Raw genomic sequence first — 16,735 nt, forward strand, 5'->3', positions numbered from 1 at the left:
CTCGGCTTATAACTGCTTTCGTGGATTCAAAGCAAACCAAGTCATACACTTTGTCAATATATAAGAAAGAAAGCAAGAAAGAAAAGAGAAAGTTTTGAGACGGTCAAATTTCTGGTAATAAGTCACTTGAGGGAAACCTTGGTGACTCATCTTGCACGTGCTATGCTAGCGTCATATTTTATGGCAGTGAAGGGAAGCTTGGAGACAAGCCTTAAGGTTGTCAAGTAAAACTTGGAATCACGGTTGGAGTAGAGGACCCTGGAGCTGGAGCAATCCAGAATTTTTGAAGAAGTTTACGTTTTGCCGTTTTGGTCCAGGCTGAGTCACCAGGCCTACAGAAACACATCCTACCTCCATAAAACTTGATGGCCACGACACATGAGTCACCGGGGGAGTGGACAGCGACATTTTGATAATGACATTATCAGGACAATAAGGATATGACTTTGTGATTCAACATGTTGGTGAGATAGACGCTTGGATCATTAAGAATTCATGAAACCAACCCATCCTCTAGATTAGCCTATGTAACGTGATGGATACGTCACCATCCCCTGGTATGCTATTACCGTTAGTTCCTTAGATCGTACATGTTCATTGAAGAGCATCCTCGCAAAGCATCTTTCCTGTTCTAGAGGTATGAAGACGACGGCAACGATGAGGACAGTAACCGTACCCGCTTCTCTGCTTGAATGTGTCCCCAACGAAGCCTGCTAGTCTTTTTTATTTTTTGTCTATAAATTTATTTCTCAGTAGGATTTGGGATAATAGTTGTTTTTGTTTTATGATGTAACATTCATTTTATATAGACGTCGAGGTATACAATTTATGTATTATGATGTAAAGATAGAAAATGAAGGTTATGAATAGCATGAATGACTTGATTAGGGTAAAAAAGAGAGAGGAATAAGATGTTGGTCACAACTTTGACAAAGAAAAATGCGAGGAACTTCCTCATTGTGTTGAACACCAACACACCTTGTGTGTTGCCATACTTCACAAATATCACAGCACACCATCCTCTCTCCATCTTCTTCCTTTGCTCCACACTCACACTCAATCCTCTTAACCTTCTTCTTGTTATCATTTTCATAACATTTCATCACTTCAACGTTCATCATCATTCCTATATTCCCTTCTAACACCAATCCTTTAGTCCCATTCATTAATGTTACCATTTCATCGACCCTAGTGATCTCCCTTTGACCATCAACCCTTGTGATCTCCCTTTGACCATCAGCCACTGACTCCACCACGACGTCTCTTAGTTCCCAATAGATATCTCTAAAGACTCTCTCTGCCTCAACGTATACTTCACTCAATGTTGCATCTTTGTTCACCACTATGCATTCTTGTGGAGGCATTGCTATCTCGTTGTTATGATGATGATGATATTTCCGCGCGATTGTGCAGAATATTCCTAATTTGTCCCCTCCATCTAAGTGTAACGTTTTCGTCGATGTATCTCTAATGTAGTGATATTCTTTGATGAAGTACTTAGCATCGAGGATTGCCCTTGAAGCCATTCCAATTTGGTTCAATATGCCTCCAGTGGGGCACAACACTCCCTTGTAGTCCATGAGAATGTGTTTGTAAAAATAAAACATGTCTTTCATCACTTGACCTCTCGTGATCTTGTTGTGACCGTTTGTAGTCATCTTCCCCATTGAGTTTTGATTTTGAGGGGTTATGAGTTCATTGTTACTACTTGGTAACAAATTTGATATGTCCTCCAAGCAATACTCTAGCACTTTTTTCACCGGATTTAGGCTACGTCGGACCAAATAGTTCCCGACCACTTGGTTCCCGAGCGACTTCAACACGAAATCAAGCAAGCCAGTGTCCCCTATGTAATTTCTAGCTGCATCCCTCACTTCTTGTCTCGATATCCATCGGTATTCGACTCTTTTCAATGACTCTATGACCACTTTGATAGCCATTTGGATCCGTTTTTGAGACCATCTGCAGTTGGCACTATCAATGGAGATGATTTGGTTTCGGGTGTTATTCATGTAGTTATCTCTTGGAAGACGTGAATGGAGATGAAGCATGAACCTGAAGAGGTCACTGAGAGTGATCAATGGATCGGTGGATAAACTTTGGTACTTTGACAAGAGGATTGGAGTGTCTTGGCTCTGGCTTGTTAGGTGATGGTTCAGCAAGCACAAGGGTATGTTACGGACCGATTCAATTGCCTTCTCGTAAATCTTTTGAGTCACTCCGTATGTCCCTGACCCGAACCGGTAACCCCAACGACCGAACCATGGCTCTCCTTTTGCTACCCCATGTAGCAGCCTCAGCTCCATTCCTTTTTTGTGCGATGCATCGTTCAACCCTATTTTTCTATGTTAAGCGTAAAGAAAAAAGGATTAGTTATGTGTAAATCCCAACTCATAGCTAGGAAGAATCCATAATGATATTAAGAATTGTGTTGAATGCTTTTTTACGACCATATATTATATACAAAAATATAGTTTTATTATACATACCTAGCCTTTAAACCGGCGCAGAGCCGATCCCACAAATCCATGACTTGATGACCGGTTAAATCGGAGCCGGTTTCAATGCCATTGAGAGAGAGCAAGTGACCAAATCCGTTGGAGTGAAAGAAGCCGTGAAGGACATGGCCTTGAAGCTCCACGAGATGCAACAGACTTTCCTTTTCGGGAAAAGCGTAGCTTCCACCTTCCAGTTTTAGGAAGGCTGCCATTGTTTCCTTTGAGGGGATCACGAAATGGTACTTCTTGTTGCATATCATTTGGTTTTCCCAACCTGCAAATATCCATACAAACCATTGTACAGTATAACATATATTTTTGATCTGTACATATATAAATAATAAATGCATCACTTTTTCAGTTTTTTTTTTCTCTGTTGAGTGTTGACATATGTAAATAGATGCACCATATTACATTTTATTTTCGTTGGCATGAAACATATTACATTTTCCTAAAACATGGAGTAACAAAACGTATGTATATATTTACCAAGTGAGGATCGACCTATAAAATCATGCAGCGATGAACAGCATATCTCTAGCATATCAAATAATTATTATTGCTATTTTTGTTCCTATGTACGTGCCAGCATGCATAGGTATGCAAAGAATAATGCTTACATGTTGAGCTAGGTCGAGCCTAGATAGATAGGTACAAAAAAAATTGTCTACACAGTCATACAAAGAGAGAAGGGAAAAGAGAGAGAGGACGTCACCAACATATTGGCAATGGTTGCAGCGGAGGTTGAGAGAGGCTTCGATGGGCTCTTCGACGACAAAGAGAAGCACGTAGAGAGGATTTGGGTTGCGATTAACCTCAAGCTGAAAGGACCAACTTCCCATGAGACCGGAACTCTCAAAGTGACCAAACTCAAGTAGCTTCCCGAGGTTGTCTCGAAAAGACAACTCATTCATCTCAGCTGGATGCCCTGTCTCCCCGAACGTCTTCAGCCTAAAAACCCTACTTTCCCCTCTCTTCCTCTTCTTAGGAAGATGCTGATGATGATCTGTTCGGATCAGATTCGCCATGGAATCAGAAATTTGATTTGATGTTGACAAGAGGGGAATGATAGATTTGGATTATATATATCTTATGGGGTTTGTTATAAGAATAGCCCGAGAAGTGTTGAGGAAGTGTGTGAAGGGTTTAGAGATATAGTAGTCATTAAGATGATGATCACACGATTAGTGCTTTGTGGTGAAAAGGAAAAGTGAGTGTGAGAAAGAGAAAGGGTAATTAAATTCTGATTTAACAATTGTTACTATTGGATTGGATGTTAGGTCTTGATATGTGCATGACTTGTTACATTAACAACTTTTCTTTCTTAGACGTAATAGTTAATTGAAAACATTCGAAACCCCCACTGATTCCCAATGTATTTCATTTCAAAAAGTACTACTAGCTAGTATATTCAAAGGATTTATAATTTATATATATGTTTATACACATATGTATCATTTGTGTACAATATGTGGTAATGGCATGCAAAAAGATCGAGGGGTGAGGAGGAATGTCACGTGACTTGAGAACATGAGAAGAGAAAATAATAAAATAATGAAGACATGCATTTGAGCTTCTCACTTTTTTAAAGAATCAGATTAACTCTGTGTTCCGTCAATTTCTGTGATGAGCTACCTGCATCTATCTATTTATATGTATATACAGACACGTGTGTATAGTTGGTGTTAGCATACGTGGTTGGACAACTTTTTCAATCTCATAATTCGAATTATGGATTTGTGATAGTGTTGATGATTTAAAAGTTCAAACCCACATAATAATTAAACTTTGATAGCCACTGATAGCATGAAAGATGGTAGATAGAGTAGAGTGAATAATTTGTTGATAATGTGTATCATTTTTATTTCACAATTCTTAGTAACAACGACCAACGATATGAATTAACGACACGTCTTATATTGTTTGGGCTTTATTCCGTTTTATTAGTTGTTGGTTATATATATCTCAATATATCACTGATAGGTCTTACTTAATCAACAAAAAAACATTTAAATACTAAACGTTTTAAATTTTACACCGATAAAATTATCTTCGGCACTCCTTGACTCCTACTAAAACTTTGGAAGGATTATACAACAAAAGACACTCAACGTATAATACAATATAATTTGGGATCACTACAAACTCAAATGAGATAGAAACTTAGGAGGTGTCAAAACAATGTTTTTTTTTCTTTTGGTTGAGCTTTCTCAATGAAAGAAAATAAGAAATGTACACAAGAAGTAAATTGGAACCACAATTAGATTAGACCTCTTGTTTAGTAAGATTATATATCTTTAGTTTCAAATATTTTGTAAACTTTTCTATGTATCTTTAGTTCGTTCAATTGAATTTGCCAGTAGTGGTATATATGATGATAAAAATGTGAGAAATCTACTTAAAAGGAGACGTGTTGTTTCTTTTGATAGTTGGGAAAGGAACAACGCACACGTAATGTTGAACCCGACATTAATGTGAAAACCAACATGCATTTTTTTATTAGTAAGTCTCTAGTTGAAGATTTTCATATTCATAAGCACAACTCTTTTTCATGTTTTTATAAACATTTAATTTGTTAGTTCAACAACTTTGGTAACAAGTAAACCAAACATATTTATTGTTTGATGTATGATGTGTATATATATGTATATACTTCGCATTTAACATAGAATTACTTAGTGCAAAAAAGGGAAAAGAAAAAAGTCATTGTTACGTTCCACATTTTTCATATTAAAAACATAACTAAGTATATCATGTACATGTACATTGAACTTACTACAAGTCAACAACAACCATTTTCCATTTATAAAGTTAAATATCACAATAGTCAAAAAAAATATAGAGCATCCTAAACCACTTCGCATGGACGAATACGTAGCAAATCTCTCCCAAATCGATAAAAGCGATAGATTTGCGAGGACAATCCGTTAACGGATTACTATAAGTTTTTTTGATGAGGACACATCCATCATCATTACTAGCCATTAATCCACCGCTAAAACAATATTCTGATGGATTGTAAAACATCATTAGTTTTAGTCCCGTTACAAAAATCAATATTCATTGCTTATTTTTCTATAAGAAGTTATATTCATCGCTAAATGGTCAGTATTAATACTAATGATATATTTTACAAAATCAAGTGTATATTTGGATTCTATGAACATAGCCGTTCATCATAGATTAATTCAAACTATCAATAAATGTGGCAACAAATTAAGAGGAAGAACAAAAAAAACATTCTTAATTTGATATATATATTTTCTTAATTAGTGCTCTTCTTGCTATGGTTTCCGGTGAGAAAGTCAAGCAAAACATGGTTGTTGCATCTAGGGCATCTAGGATCACTTTCTAAAGAGATGATGATGTACATGATGCAATTAGGGCAACCAACGACCACCATTGATTTAGCCTCTCCTCCTCCACCCTCAGCTTCCTCCGAGCATAACGATGATGATGAGCTCTCAGTGAGCAAAGAAGAATCCAACGATGGTGAAATGTTTAATTTCAGCTCAAGTTCAAGGTTACTCGCAGCTTCTTGATTCATGTTTCTTGCCTTCCAAGAAGAGTAATATGTATGATGGATGGTATATGATTCTACAAGAATCACAATAAGAAACACAATAAGTTTCAAACCGGGGATTGCGTAACAAAAGCTTAGATGGAGATAGATGTTTGTATATCAGTATATATATATATATATATATATATATGGAGATCAATCAAAAAGTGAAGATGAAAATAACAATAAGAAAAGTTTTTCGATGAGAACAAATGAACTTGGATCTCTGGGTTCCAAAATTAGCTTACCTTACGGAAGATTAGTAGACTCTAGTATTTGTTCTTGTTCTTGAGATCTAAAGAGAGATAGTTTGACGTCTTCATGTTAGTGGCTGTTGTTATATAAAGAGATAGAACATAGAAGATACACGCAAGATGATGAGAGAGAGAGAGTCTCATTGAATGTATATTAATTAGTGGGATTAGTTTCATCTAGCTATCAAAATAAATATTCTTGTAGAAAATAATTACAAAATGAGGTGTTTTTAGCAATAAATGTGATTTGAAAATAAAATGCAAAAAAAGATTGAGTATATGACTTGGGCTCTCAAATTGCATTTATTACCAAATAGTATTTGGATAAATACAACCAAGATATTTTGTCCTTCGACATATATTCTCATACTTATATCATGAAAATTGAAATTCAAATGGAGAGAAAGAGAGAACAATGCATTTGTTTCAAACTTGTAAGCTTGTAAATTGTAATGTAGTTAAATCGGTGTTGACATAACAAATATGTACGTAGTCAGATGGGTAGGTGATATTATTAGTTTTCCTCTACAAATAAATAACTAGTGCAACATTCAAAATATATATTTTTAAAGTCGTTTAGGGTATATTTTTCAATAACAATTTGCTACCATAAAAAAAATAATTGTTGAAAAATTGAGTAATATTGGCGACTATGAATTTGGATAAGCTTACACGCACGGCCAAACAAATGATGGAAAGATTGACCCAAAAAAAATAATGAGTAGGTGAAAATTCCCATGGGATTTGGTTTTGGTTTGAATAGAGAACAACAAATACGGAGTTTGTGGTTGGTGTGTCTAAGAGAGTTTTTAAGGCTCTGACCGATGGAATCATGCGAACCATTTAAAAGGCAAATAAAAATATGACATTCATATGACATAAGATTGCTTTTGTCATCTTAGACTTTCGTTTAAGCCTTCTCATCAGTCAAAATAAAATCTAACAACACAACCTAAGTTTGACTTTACAAAGACATCGTTTATGTGTTTTATGTGTTTCATGTGTGCTTTTCTTAGATAATTGATAGAATCGATCAACCATTACTAAGGATATGATTGCAAGTACACCAATTCTTAACTTTTCTATGACACTTAAAAATCTCAAACCTTTTTTCATGAATAAGGTAAATACACTCCTAATCGAATCATCAGCAAGGTTTTTAACACAACAGAAATAAATTACAACAATTTTTTTTACGTACCATCGTGGGTTATTTATTATTAGAGTTTGTTGTAATGGAGGAAACATTTTAGTCTTCCACAATGTGTTTCCTCTCTAGCTCAATGAACTGTTTGTTTAGATTGGAGGTTTCAGTGGCGTTTCGTGTCTCGTTCTCTCCTTTGCATCGCTGTAACTGTATTTGAAGACTTCGTACAAGGTCATTTAGCCTCTGGATATGTCTCTCTTGTGACAAGATGATCTGTATAATCATTAACAATATACGAGTTATGAATTGACAGGTCTTCCACTTGAAGGTTCAAGATAGGACAATATGTATGTATAATTAAGGTTCAAAACTATACTACAACACGAGGTTAGCATACATCCGATGGAGCTTAAAGGTTGCAAGACATAGGTTTTTTATTCTATTTTTTCTCCACTAACGTTATTTATTTGATGCAATCAGGGAAAACTCAACAGAAGGCTCGGACCAATCCCTAATTTCTATGCGAAACTAAGAATTCTGAGACACTGATGAATTCCAGACACATTCTCTAAAGAGGAAAGGAAGTAAAGATATAAAATCTTATCCCAGGAAAAGGTTAAATCTTTGCAAAAGTCCCATAGAACTAGAAGCATTTCATTGCCAATAAAAGGAAACCAAACCAAGGTATATAGAAACGGGTCGACCAATGTATTTAGGAATCTTCAGCATCAGAACATTGTAAGGCAACTAACTCTAATCTCTTTACTAATCTACAAGTCACAATTCCAAAACCGATTCAGATCATTCGCATACAACTGATCTAGGAAGAAAATGAAGTAAATATATGAAATCTAGTCCCAAGAAGCATGTAACTAGAAGCATTTCATTGCCAATAAAAGAAGCCAAACAAGGTATTTAGGAATCTTAAGCATCAGAACGTAACTAACTCATAATAGTCTAATCTCTTCTTGACGTTTACTAATCTACAAGACACAATTCGAAAAACCAATTCAGATCCTTCACATACAACTGAAAGCACATCTACTATTGTGGACACACATAATTTTCCAAAGTTCCAAGAAACAGAATTAGAATACAAGTAAGTACCTTCTCCTTGACAGCTTCTTCCCTCTTTGCAATTTGCTGATGTTTCTGAGACAAACTAGGAGCTGCATCAAGCTCAAGAAGTGGTTGCCTCCATTCAAACTGAGACGTAACTATGAGTATCACCAGAAGAAACACAAGCATGATCGGCCTCGACATTTTTCTCTCTAATTCAGCTCCTTACAAAACCTGCTCCAAATTTCACAATCAAATACTATAGTCCCATTCATACTAATCCTAACATATACAAGAACACGCCTAATCGAAAATGAGATTGAATGTGACTAAAAAAAAACTCACCAACCAGTTCAAATTTTCTAAGAAAAAACCAAAAATAGAACATATTTAATCAGTGTAAGCTACTACTAGAAAAAGCAAATTCTATCAATGACCTTATAGATTTTTCAACACGAATCCCCAATTCCTTCTTTTAGCTACTACTAAGAATAAGCTACTAACACCTACCAAAACCTAAAGAGCTATAGAAAAAAAAATTGAATCTTCTTATTCAGCACTACCATACAAACAAAATTGAAGCATTATCAAACAAGATGATTTCTCCAACTTACAGATCGAAATTGAACAGTGAAATCAAACTTCATTATCGAAATCCTCGTCTTCCTTTCTAGGGTTTCTTTTTGTTTCCGGCGCGGCACCGTCAAAACTGAAAGAAACTAATCGAGATCTTTTCGATTAATAAAATCGTTTTCTAACGGATTAAGCAGTGTAGGAACCTTTGTCTTCTTCTCCCAAATATGGGTTCTTCCTTCTTCGTGTATAAAAAGCAAATGCAAAAGCAGAGAGGTTTAATGGCGGCGAGAGATATCTTACAAATCTCAGTGCAAAAACCGTCTGGACGAGAATGAAAAGAGTAGGGAAATTAGAAAAAAAAATACTAATTTACTAAATTGCCCCAATATTTTTCAGTTCTCATTAATCCACACCCAAACTCCTATATTGATCACTAAAAACATCTTCCTTCTTAATTCACTTTCTTCTAAGTTCGAGATTGTTTGAGTTGGAGGAGAATTGTAAAACATTAAACACACACACAAAAAAAATACAACCATAATCTATTCTTCTTGACAACATGGAGAACAAAACAACACAGGAGGAGGAACACTGGTTCCTACTTTTTTGTTTTTTCCATAAGAGACTTTTAATTATTCTAGATAAAACAACATTGCTATAAGAGCAACTACACATATAATTACGTCCCATCGTGCTCTGTTCACTGATTTGATCGAGTATAGACCAACGAAGCAGCTTGATAATGATTCCGTGGCATCTTGTCCTTTCTTCTTCTGTGATGGTCTTTCCTCTAACAATGAAGACATTTGTTTGTCTATCATGTTTGGTAAAGGAAGTACCCTTATCTCCATTGATGCTGATTCAAGTGTTGGGACTTCGTTTGATGTGTTCCCTGTCTTCACCGCTTCATCAAGATTGATGATTTCGTCCCTTAGGATATCCGCAAAGAAATCCTCGTCATTATGCACCTATAACACACACACACATCAAATTCATTATGAGAAACAAGAACCTGGACATAGCTTTAGATAGATAGGTGGAAAAGATAATAAACAAAACGAAGGTGACGAACCTGTAGATTTTCTGATGATTCAGCCATTTCAGCGAGCAATTTGTCCCCTGATTCACCTGCTAGGTAAAAATCAACCAAGTTATCCCAATCAGATGGACTCTCTGAACTAGTAGCACCATTTTGCAACGTCATGTGTTTCTCGGCTGCTAAATTTGGCTGTGGTGTCTTCTGACTTGTACCACTATGATATTCTTTGTTCCTTCTAACCCGGCAAACAACCATAGCATCATCCTAGAAAATATACAGAATATCATAATCAATCAACTCAAGCCAATAGACCAAAATCCTAAAACGTTATTGTATTCCTCAGTAACCACTTATGTAATATGTTTTAAACAATCAAATTAAGTAAGACAAAACCAAACTCTCAGGAGGAATAGATTACCAGTGATACTCCTTTCATGCAGTACTCGTGCATAATCCAGTCAGTTCTTTCGCCTTTTGGAGCACGGCCAATATGGAAAACAAGTGTCCGCTTAGTTCCAATGACCTCAGAACCAGACTTCACATCACGTTCTTTCCCAGTGGCTTTCCAGTATCCCATCTTCGTTGCTCTCCTGTTCTGTGAACCATGTGGATACTTCTTGCCACGGGCACAGAAGAAGAACCACTCGTTATCAGATTTAACAATCGACTTATCTGGAAAGAAAAACACACACAAACAATTTTTTTGTCAAATTCCCAAAGCGAAATCATAGAAACCTTAACCATCTCAACATAATCTAAGCAAAGATGTTGTGTAGCAAAGACAACAGTCCTAAAGTTGTCAAAGATATGGACTTTTCTAAAACAGGACAATGCTAACAGATTCAAGTTGAAGAGAATCATGAATAAAGACAACCAAAGCATGTCATAGCCCCAATTGTATTCAAAATAAGAAGGATTGACTGAGTCATAGGCTCATAGCATACGGAAATCATAATTCACAACTTCAACAATTCTGTCTCTAGAAATCAATATCTACAAAAAAGATAACAAATTTTCATTTTGGTTTTCAAGAAGAAACAAGTTACCCTAACTTCAACTGGTTCCCTAATCTCAAACATCATCTCTGCCCCCAAAAATAGGATTTTTATTTTTTTTGGTTCTTTCCTAAAAAGTGAAATCGAAGCAAACAAAAAAAAACACGCACGCACATAAAAGAAACAATCGGTTCAGAAGACAAACCGGGCAAATCCCAAGGCTCGAAATTGTAAATCTCAGCGTCAGGTATAACCTCGACGGACCTCTCCAAACCATCCATCTTCCTCTTCAAGTAATACGAAATCAGCTCCACATCAGTCGGCGAAAACTTAAACCCAGGAAACACCGTCGACGCTTCTACCGACGCCGCCGTTTCCTTAGATACTCCAAACGCCTCCGTTTCCATGAAGGCTCCCCCGTACACAACAGTCGCCACGAAGCCCGTTAATACTCTAACTCACCGCTCAAAAACAAAAACAAAAGAAGTGGGAATGTTCGAGAAATCTTTTTTTTTGGCTTCTTTGGCTCTCGCAGTCTCTCTCTCTCTCTCTCTCTCTCTCGTCTCTTCTCACTTATACTTAGCTTTGAATAATTTGCATTCCATTGGAACACTTCACAGGTGCGCACATGGTTTTGTGCGTACGTGTTGCGCGGGTATTGCTTAATCTACAGATAAGTGCCACGTCACTATACCTAGTTAAAAATTGTCGTTTTATTTCATTTAGACCCTTGTTGTTTTGACGTAATCTCAGTTTATGACTTCTAGTTTCTGTCTTACTAGTAAATATCCCCTTGAATCAAAATCATCGATGCCACAAACCAAACCGAAATCAACATAACCAAATAAGAAAGAAGAGACATTTATTGTAAAAATGCTTATAAAAAGGTTGAAACAAAAAGTATGAAAGTGAATAATATAACACCAAAAACATTTCCGACCAAAAAAAAAAAATAACACCAAAAACATTCTAAAGAAAATTGTTTATTTTTGTGAAGGTAACTTGAAACAGCAAAGAGGACACTTGTGACCAACTCGAAGCCATTTTTCAATACAGGACCTGTGGAAGACATGAGAGCAAGGCAATCTGGTTGCTTCTTCCCCAAGAAACATCTCCCCAATGCAAATCATACACGGATCGAGCCGATCCATGTCTGGTCCAAGCACCTTTAAACGCTCTAACCTAGATGAAATCTCCATCTGCACCGCGTCCTCCATTGCCTTCTTTGCTCTTGCAGACACATAAGAGGAACGCATAAAATTAGTGAAACCCATCTCCGATATCGCTTCTCTGATTAGGTTTTCCCAGGACGACAAAGAAAGCAAATCCTCCTTCTTCTCCACTCTCTTCTTGATCAGATCCGAGATCTTACTTATAATCAATCCCTCACATTTTGAGTCCTCACGTTTCATGAGCTTGGTCTCGTAATCAACATGCGTTGACTCAATTCTTCCGTTGACTTGAAGCTTAAGAGTCAACCACATATCATCCAAACAAAACTCATCCTTCTTGATGACTTTCAACTGCTCCACAAGACGTCCGATTTCCTCAGGTTGGTCACCAGCTTATGTACAAAACCGCGGAACAATGAAGGCGAGTTATCGTAAATCTCACTCCGCAAAACCTCGTACATCTTCAAAGTAGTAAAATCTGTGAACTCTGTTTCTCTGTCAAGGTACGAACAGGGAACACGAAATATGTGAGTGGACACTGTTCTTGTATCAATCGTGGATATAGGGTTGTAGATAGTGACCTTGTTATACTCAATCTCAATCAGAAATTGAGCATACGAGAGAGTCTTCTCGCACTCACGCCAACCATTCTGTTTCCCAGGTGATTTCGTCAGAACAATTTGGTTATACGGTTCGAGAGGAGAAGGTCTACATCTTCTTAACCAAGGGCCATATACGTGTGTTCTTGACGTGGCATTCAAGACACGTTCCTTAGGAAACCTGACCTGGTCGCAATTGCTTTTGAAGTGACCAATCATACCACAGTTGTAGCAAAAGTCGCCTAAGTCAATGTATTTGAACTCCACGAACCGGTTTTGGTTTTCGTCTATGTAGAATCCAGGTTTGAGTGGCTTCTTGAGATCTATTTCCACTATGAGAAAGATATTCCCGTGGCTTATTTCGAGAACTGAATCGCTGAATTGAGACTCGAGATCCTTTAAGGAGTTTTCGCTGTAAAGAAGATATGATGGAAAACCCACGACACCGACAGCGAAGGTAACAAGAGTGAAATCAATCATTGCAGAAGAGTTTAGATCCTTGATTACTATTTTTCCGTTTGATTTTTGGTCAACTCGTCCTTCCTTGAACACTATGATAACTCCACTAACGTAGTAAAATTCGTCCACTTCAACCATCTTTTTGTCATTCTCTTGTATGAATTCGAACAAGAAGATATCGTCGTCGCCTAGCTTTTGGACAGTCATGTCGCCCGAGAGAACCCATTGTTTCCTGAGCGATTGTTCTGTTTCTTCTAAAGACGGCGGAGTCGTTTTCGTGAAGAATTTTCCAAAGAGACGGTGTGACGAAGACTTATCGGACGACGACATGTTTACTTTCTCACAATCGTATGATCTATGTGTTATGTCACATTGCTAGTTTCATATGTACTTCTATTTATGTGGAAGAAAAACAAAAAAAAACAAAACCTTTTCCTTTTCCTTGTCAGACTTAGATCTGACTAACTTTTTTAATTCTTTTGTTTTCTAGCTAAACAAATCCTTAATGGAAATATCATAGTAATGATATGAAAACTTGCATTTATCTGTAGGAAAAATCTCATAAAGTCATAAGAATAGTGTTAAATATTGCCGCTTCTTCCGGATTTAAACCTCTAAAATTTGATATTCTCCCTAGAAACTTTCAAATATAAATATTGTATATAATAAACCCTCAAGATGATTTATAAAGTTTTTTCTTTTTATTTTATTTTATTTTTTGTCGGCCAATTTCCATTAGATAGAAAGAAAGAAAGATACAACGTTTAAAGAATTATACAGTAACACATATTTATAGAATCCCAAAAGACAGTTAGTGTCCGTGACAGTAGCTCATGCCAATGACCTTAAAGTGATACAAGTCTTTAGCCAAAGCTGTGATATTCGTGAGGCCCAAGGAGGGGTTGCCGGGTTGGTATCCTTGTTCAGCAACTTTCATTAGGTATATAGAGAGAGCGAGCCTCCACATAAAGTGATATTGCGATATTTTAATTAAACACTTCATTTGGAGAAGAGCTTCTTTTAAGGCTATAGCTTCTGCTTCCATTGCTGATTCTGTTGGATCAATTGATGCAGAGCCCTTAAGGATATATCTTCCTTGGGAGTCATGTAAGCTCCAGCCAATGCCCGCAACATCGAGATGGAATTTGAGTAAGTACATACCTCTTGGTGAGTAAGTGGAGTAGGCATCTTATCCTTTCTGTGTTGTAGTATGTTGAGAAGCAATTATGTATGCTTCTTTCCACATACGTAGATCTAGCTAGAAGGGCCTGATGAATAATATCAGGGGTAGACCATCGCTTATTGTTAAAGAACCAAATAACCAAATCAAGATCATCAATGCAACAAACCAAGCCGAAATCAAAATAACCAAATAAGAGAGGAGAGACATTTATTGTAAAAATGCTTATAAAAAGGTTGACCAAAAAAGTATGATGAAAGTGAATAATACAAAAACAAACAAAATTTCAAAAGAAAATTGTTTATTTTTGTGAAGGTAAGTAGGTAACTTGAAACAACATAGGGGACACTTGTGACCAACTCGAAGCCATTTTTCAATACAGGACCTGTGGAAGACATGAGAGCAGGGCAATATGGTTGCTTCTTCTCCAAGAAAATCTCTCCAACGCAAATTTTACACGGATCGAGCCGATCCATGCCTGGTCCAAGCACCTTGAAACGCTCCAACCCGGAAACCGTGGATCTATCTGCTGGTATTGGACAACAATTCGATGAAATCTGCATATGCACCGCCTTCTCCATCGCATGCTTTGCTCTAATAGACACAAAAGAGGGATGCATATGATTAGTGAAACCCATCTCCGATATCGCTTGTCTTATTAGGTTTTCCCAGGACGACAAAGAAAGCAAATCCTCGTTCTTCTCTACTCTCTTCTTGATCAGATCCGAGATCTTACTCCCGATCAATTGCTCGCATTTTATGTCCCCACGTATCATGAGCCTGGTCTCATAATCAACATGCGTTAACATAAACTGTCTCTTGAACTGAAGTTTAAGAGGCAGCCACTTATCTTCACAACAAAACTCGTTCGTCTTGAATAATTTCAACTGTTTCACGAGGTTTCCGATATCATCAGGTTTGTTCAACGACTTATGTCCAAAATCGGCGAAAAAAGAAGGCGCATTCTTGCAAATCTCCCTCTGTATAACCTCGTACGCCTTGGAAGTAGTGTTGGTAGTAAAATCTGTGGACTCTGTTTCTGTGGTGTCAATTAGGTAAGAACAAGGGAAACGAAATCTGTGAGTGGACACTGTTCTTGTTTCTATCGTGGATATAGGGTTGTAGATATTGACCATGTTATACTCAATCTCTATAAAGAATTGAGCATAAGAGAGGGTCTTCTCGCACTCACGAAAACTATTCTGTTTCCCATGTGATTTGGTCAGAACAATTTGGTAATAGGGTCCGAGGGGAGATCTTAACCAAGGGCCATAGACGTGGGTTCTTGACGTGGCATTCAAGGCACGTTCCTTAGGAAACCTGACCTTGTCGCAATTGGTTTTGATGTGACCTATCATGCCACATTTGTAGCAAAAGTCGCCTAAGGTAGGGTATTTGAACTCCACGAACCGGTTTTGGTTTTCGTCAACGTAAAATCCTGGTTTGAGTGGCTTCTTGAGGTCAATATCCACGAGAAAATACATATCAGAGTTGCTTATTTCGAGATATAAAACGGGATTGTTGTCGCCTACTAGAGACTTGAGATCTGCCAAGGAGATTTCGCTGTAAAGATACGATGGAAAACCCACGACACCAACAGTTAAGGAAACAACTGTGAAATCAATCATTGCAGAAGAGTTTAGATCCTTGATTACTATTTTTTCGTTTGATTTTTGGGAAACTCGTCCTTCCTTGATCACTATGATAACTCCATTGACGTAGTGAAGTTCTTTCTTTAGAACCATGGCTTTGTCATTCTCTTGTATGAATTCGAACAAAAAGATATCGCTGTCGCCTAGCTTTTGGAGAGTCATGTCGCCCGAGAGAACCCATTGCTTCCTGAGCGATTGTTCTGTTTCTTTTAAAGACGGCGGAGTCGTGTTCGTGAAGAATTTTCCAAAGAGATGGTGTGACGAAGACTTATCCAACGACGACATGTTAACTAACTTTCTCACAGTCGTATCATCAATGTTCTGTCACGTTGTTTGATATAAAACATGGTTTTCAAAATTAGTAATTTTCCAAAACTTGATCCCAACAATGTTAATTTTCTCGATTAAATATTTTGCCAAGTATAAAACAAGAAATTTACTCCTCACCAAAAAAAAACAAGAAATTTACTTTTACTAGTTTTTCTTAAAAGTAAAAAGACAATTATAAGAAAATTATAGTTCTCAACGATCTTTAAAAAATGT

At 36.9% G+C, this 16,735-nt stretch overlaps 4 protein-coding genes and 1 pseudogene across 4 annotated transcripts; all 5 read right to left on the minus strand.

The window, feature by feature from the left end:
* Positions 1-6: 6 nt before the first annotated feature.
* On the minus strand, positions 7-800 carry LOC147939745 (uncharacterized; annotated as a pseudogene).
* Positions 45-3,569, minus strand: LOC104706513 (PHD finger protein MALE STERILITY 1). The gene is made up of 3 exons (XM_010422711.2): positions 3,214-3,569; positions 2,490-2,772; positions 45-2,343 (listed from the first exon to the last, which is right to left on the minus strand). Exons 1-3 carry the CDS (start codon positions 3,524-3,526, stop codon positions 885-887), a joined length of 2,055 nt encoding a protein of 684 aa, XP_010421013.1. The 5' UTR covers positions 3,527-3,569; the 3' UTR covers positions 45-884.
* Positions 3,570-5,588: 2,019 nt separating this feature from the next.
* On the minus strand, positions 5,589-6,448 carry LOC104706514 (protein salt-induced and EIN3/EIL1-dependent 1). The gene is made up of 2 exons (XM_019229224.2): positions 6,309-6,448; positions 5,589-6,095 (listed from the first exon to the last, which is right to left on the minus strand). Exon 2 carries the CDS (start codon positions 6,043-6,045, stop codon positions 5,764-5,766), a length of 282 nt encoding a protein of 93 aa, XP_019084769.1. The 5' UTR covers positions 6,046-6,095; positions 6,309-6,448; the 3' UTR covers positions 5,589-5,763.
* Positions 6,449-7,392: 944 nt separating this feature from the next.
* LOC104706516 (uncharacterized) lies at positions 7,393-9,438 on the minus strand. The gene is made up of 3 exons (XM_010422713.2): positions 9,135-9,438; positions 8,569-8,754; positions 7,393-7,734 (listed from the first exon to the last, which is right to left on the minus strand). Exons 2-3 carry the CDS (start codon positions 8,722-8,724, stop codon positions 7,564-7,566), a joined length of 327 nt encoding a protein of 108 aa, XP_010421015.1. The 5' UTR covers positions 8,725-8,754; positions 9,135-9,438; the 3' UTR covers positions 7,393-7,563.
* A 145-nt stretch (positions 9,439-9,583) lies between these two features.
* On the minus strand, positions 9,584-11,769 carry LOC104706515 (NAC domain-containing protein 89). Its single transcript, XM_010422712.3, has 4 exons — positions 11,336-11,769; positions 10,554-10,807; positions 10,169-10,399; positions 9,584-10,064 (listed from the first exon to the last, which is right to left on the minus strand). Exons 1-4 carry the CDS (start codon positions 11,535-11,537, stop codon positions 9,729-9,731), a joined length of 1,023 nt encoding a protein of 340 aa, XP_010421014.1. The 5' UTR covers positions 11,538-11,769; the 3' UTR covers positions 9,584-9,728.
* Positions 11,770-16,735: the final 4,966 nt, after the last annotated feature.

This window comes from Camelina sativa, chromosome 8 (assembly GCF_030686135.1).
Source record: "Camelina sativa cultivar CO46 ecotype springtype chromosome 8, ASM3068613v1".
Lineage (NCBI taxonomy): Eukaryota > Viridiplantae > Streptophyta > Magnoliopsida > Brassicales > Brassicaceae > Camelina > Camelina sativa.

What these genes read in the sequence shown, in the direction of transcription:
- LOC104706513 (XM_010422711.2), bottom strand. Translation starts at nt 3,526, where the DNA reads ATGGCGAATCTGATCCGAACAGATCATCATCAGCATCTTCCTAAGAAG. An exon ending in CAACCATTGCCAATATGTTG is followed by an intron (nt 2,773 to 3,213) that starts GTGACGTCCTCT and finishes GGATATTTGCAG; the next exon opens with GTTGGGAAAACCAAATGATA. An exon ending in TGCGCCGGTTTAAAGGCTAG is followed by an intron (nt 2,344 to 2,489) that starts GTATGTATAATA and finishes CGCTTAACATAG; the next exon opens with AAAAATAGGGTTGAACGATG.
- LOC104706514 (XM_019229224.2), bottom strand. Translation starts at nt 6,045, where the DNA reads ATGAATCAAGAAGCTGCGAGTAACCTTGAACTTGAGCTGAAATTAAAC.
- LOC104706516 (XM_010422713.2), bottom strand. Translation starts at nt 8,724, where the DNA reads ATGTCGAGGCCGATCATGCTTGTGTTTCTTCTGGTGATACTCATAGTT. An exon ending in AAGAAGCTGTCAAGGAGAAG is followed by an intron (nt 7,735 to 8,568) that starts GTACTTACTTGT and finishes ATGATTATACAG; the next exon opens with ATCATCTTGTCACAAGAGAG.
- LOC104706515 (XM_010422712.3), bottom strand. Translation starts at nt 11,537, where the DNA reads ATGGAAACGGAGGCGTTTGGAGTATCTAAGGAAACGGCGGCGTCGGTA. An exon ending in CGAGCCTTGGGATTTGCCCG is followed by an intron (nt 10,808 to 11,335) that starts GTTTGTCTTCTG and finishes TTTTCTTTCCAG; the next exon opens with ATAAGTCGATTGTTAAATCT. An exon ending in GCATGAAAGGAGTATCACTG is followed by an intron (nt 10,400 to 10,553) that starts GTAATCTATTCC and finishes TATATTTTCTAG; the next exon opens with GATGATGCTATGGTTGTTTG.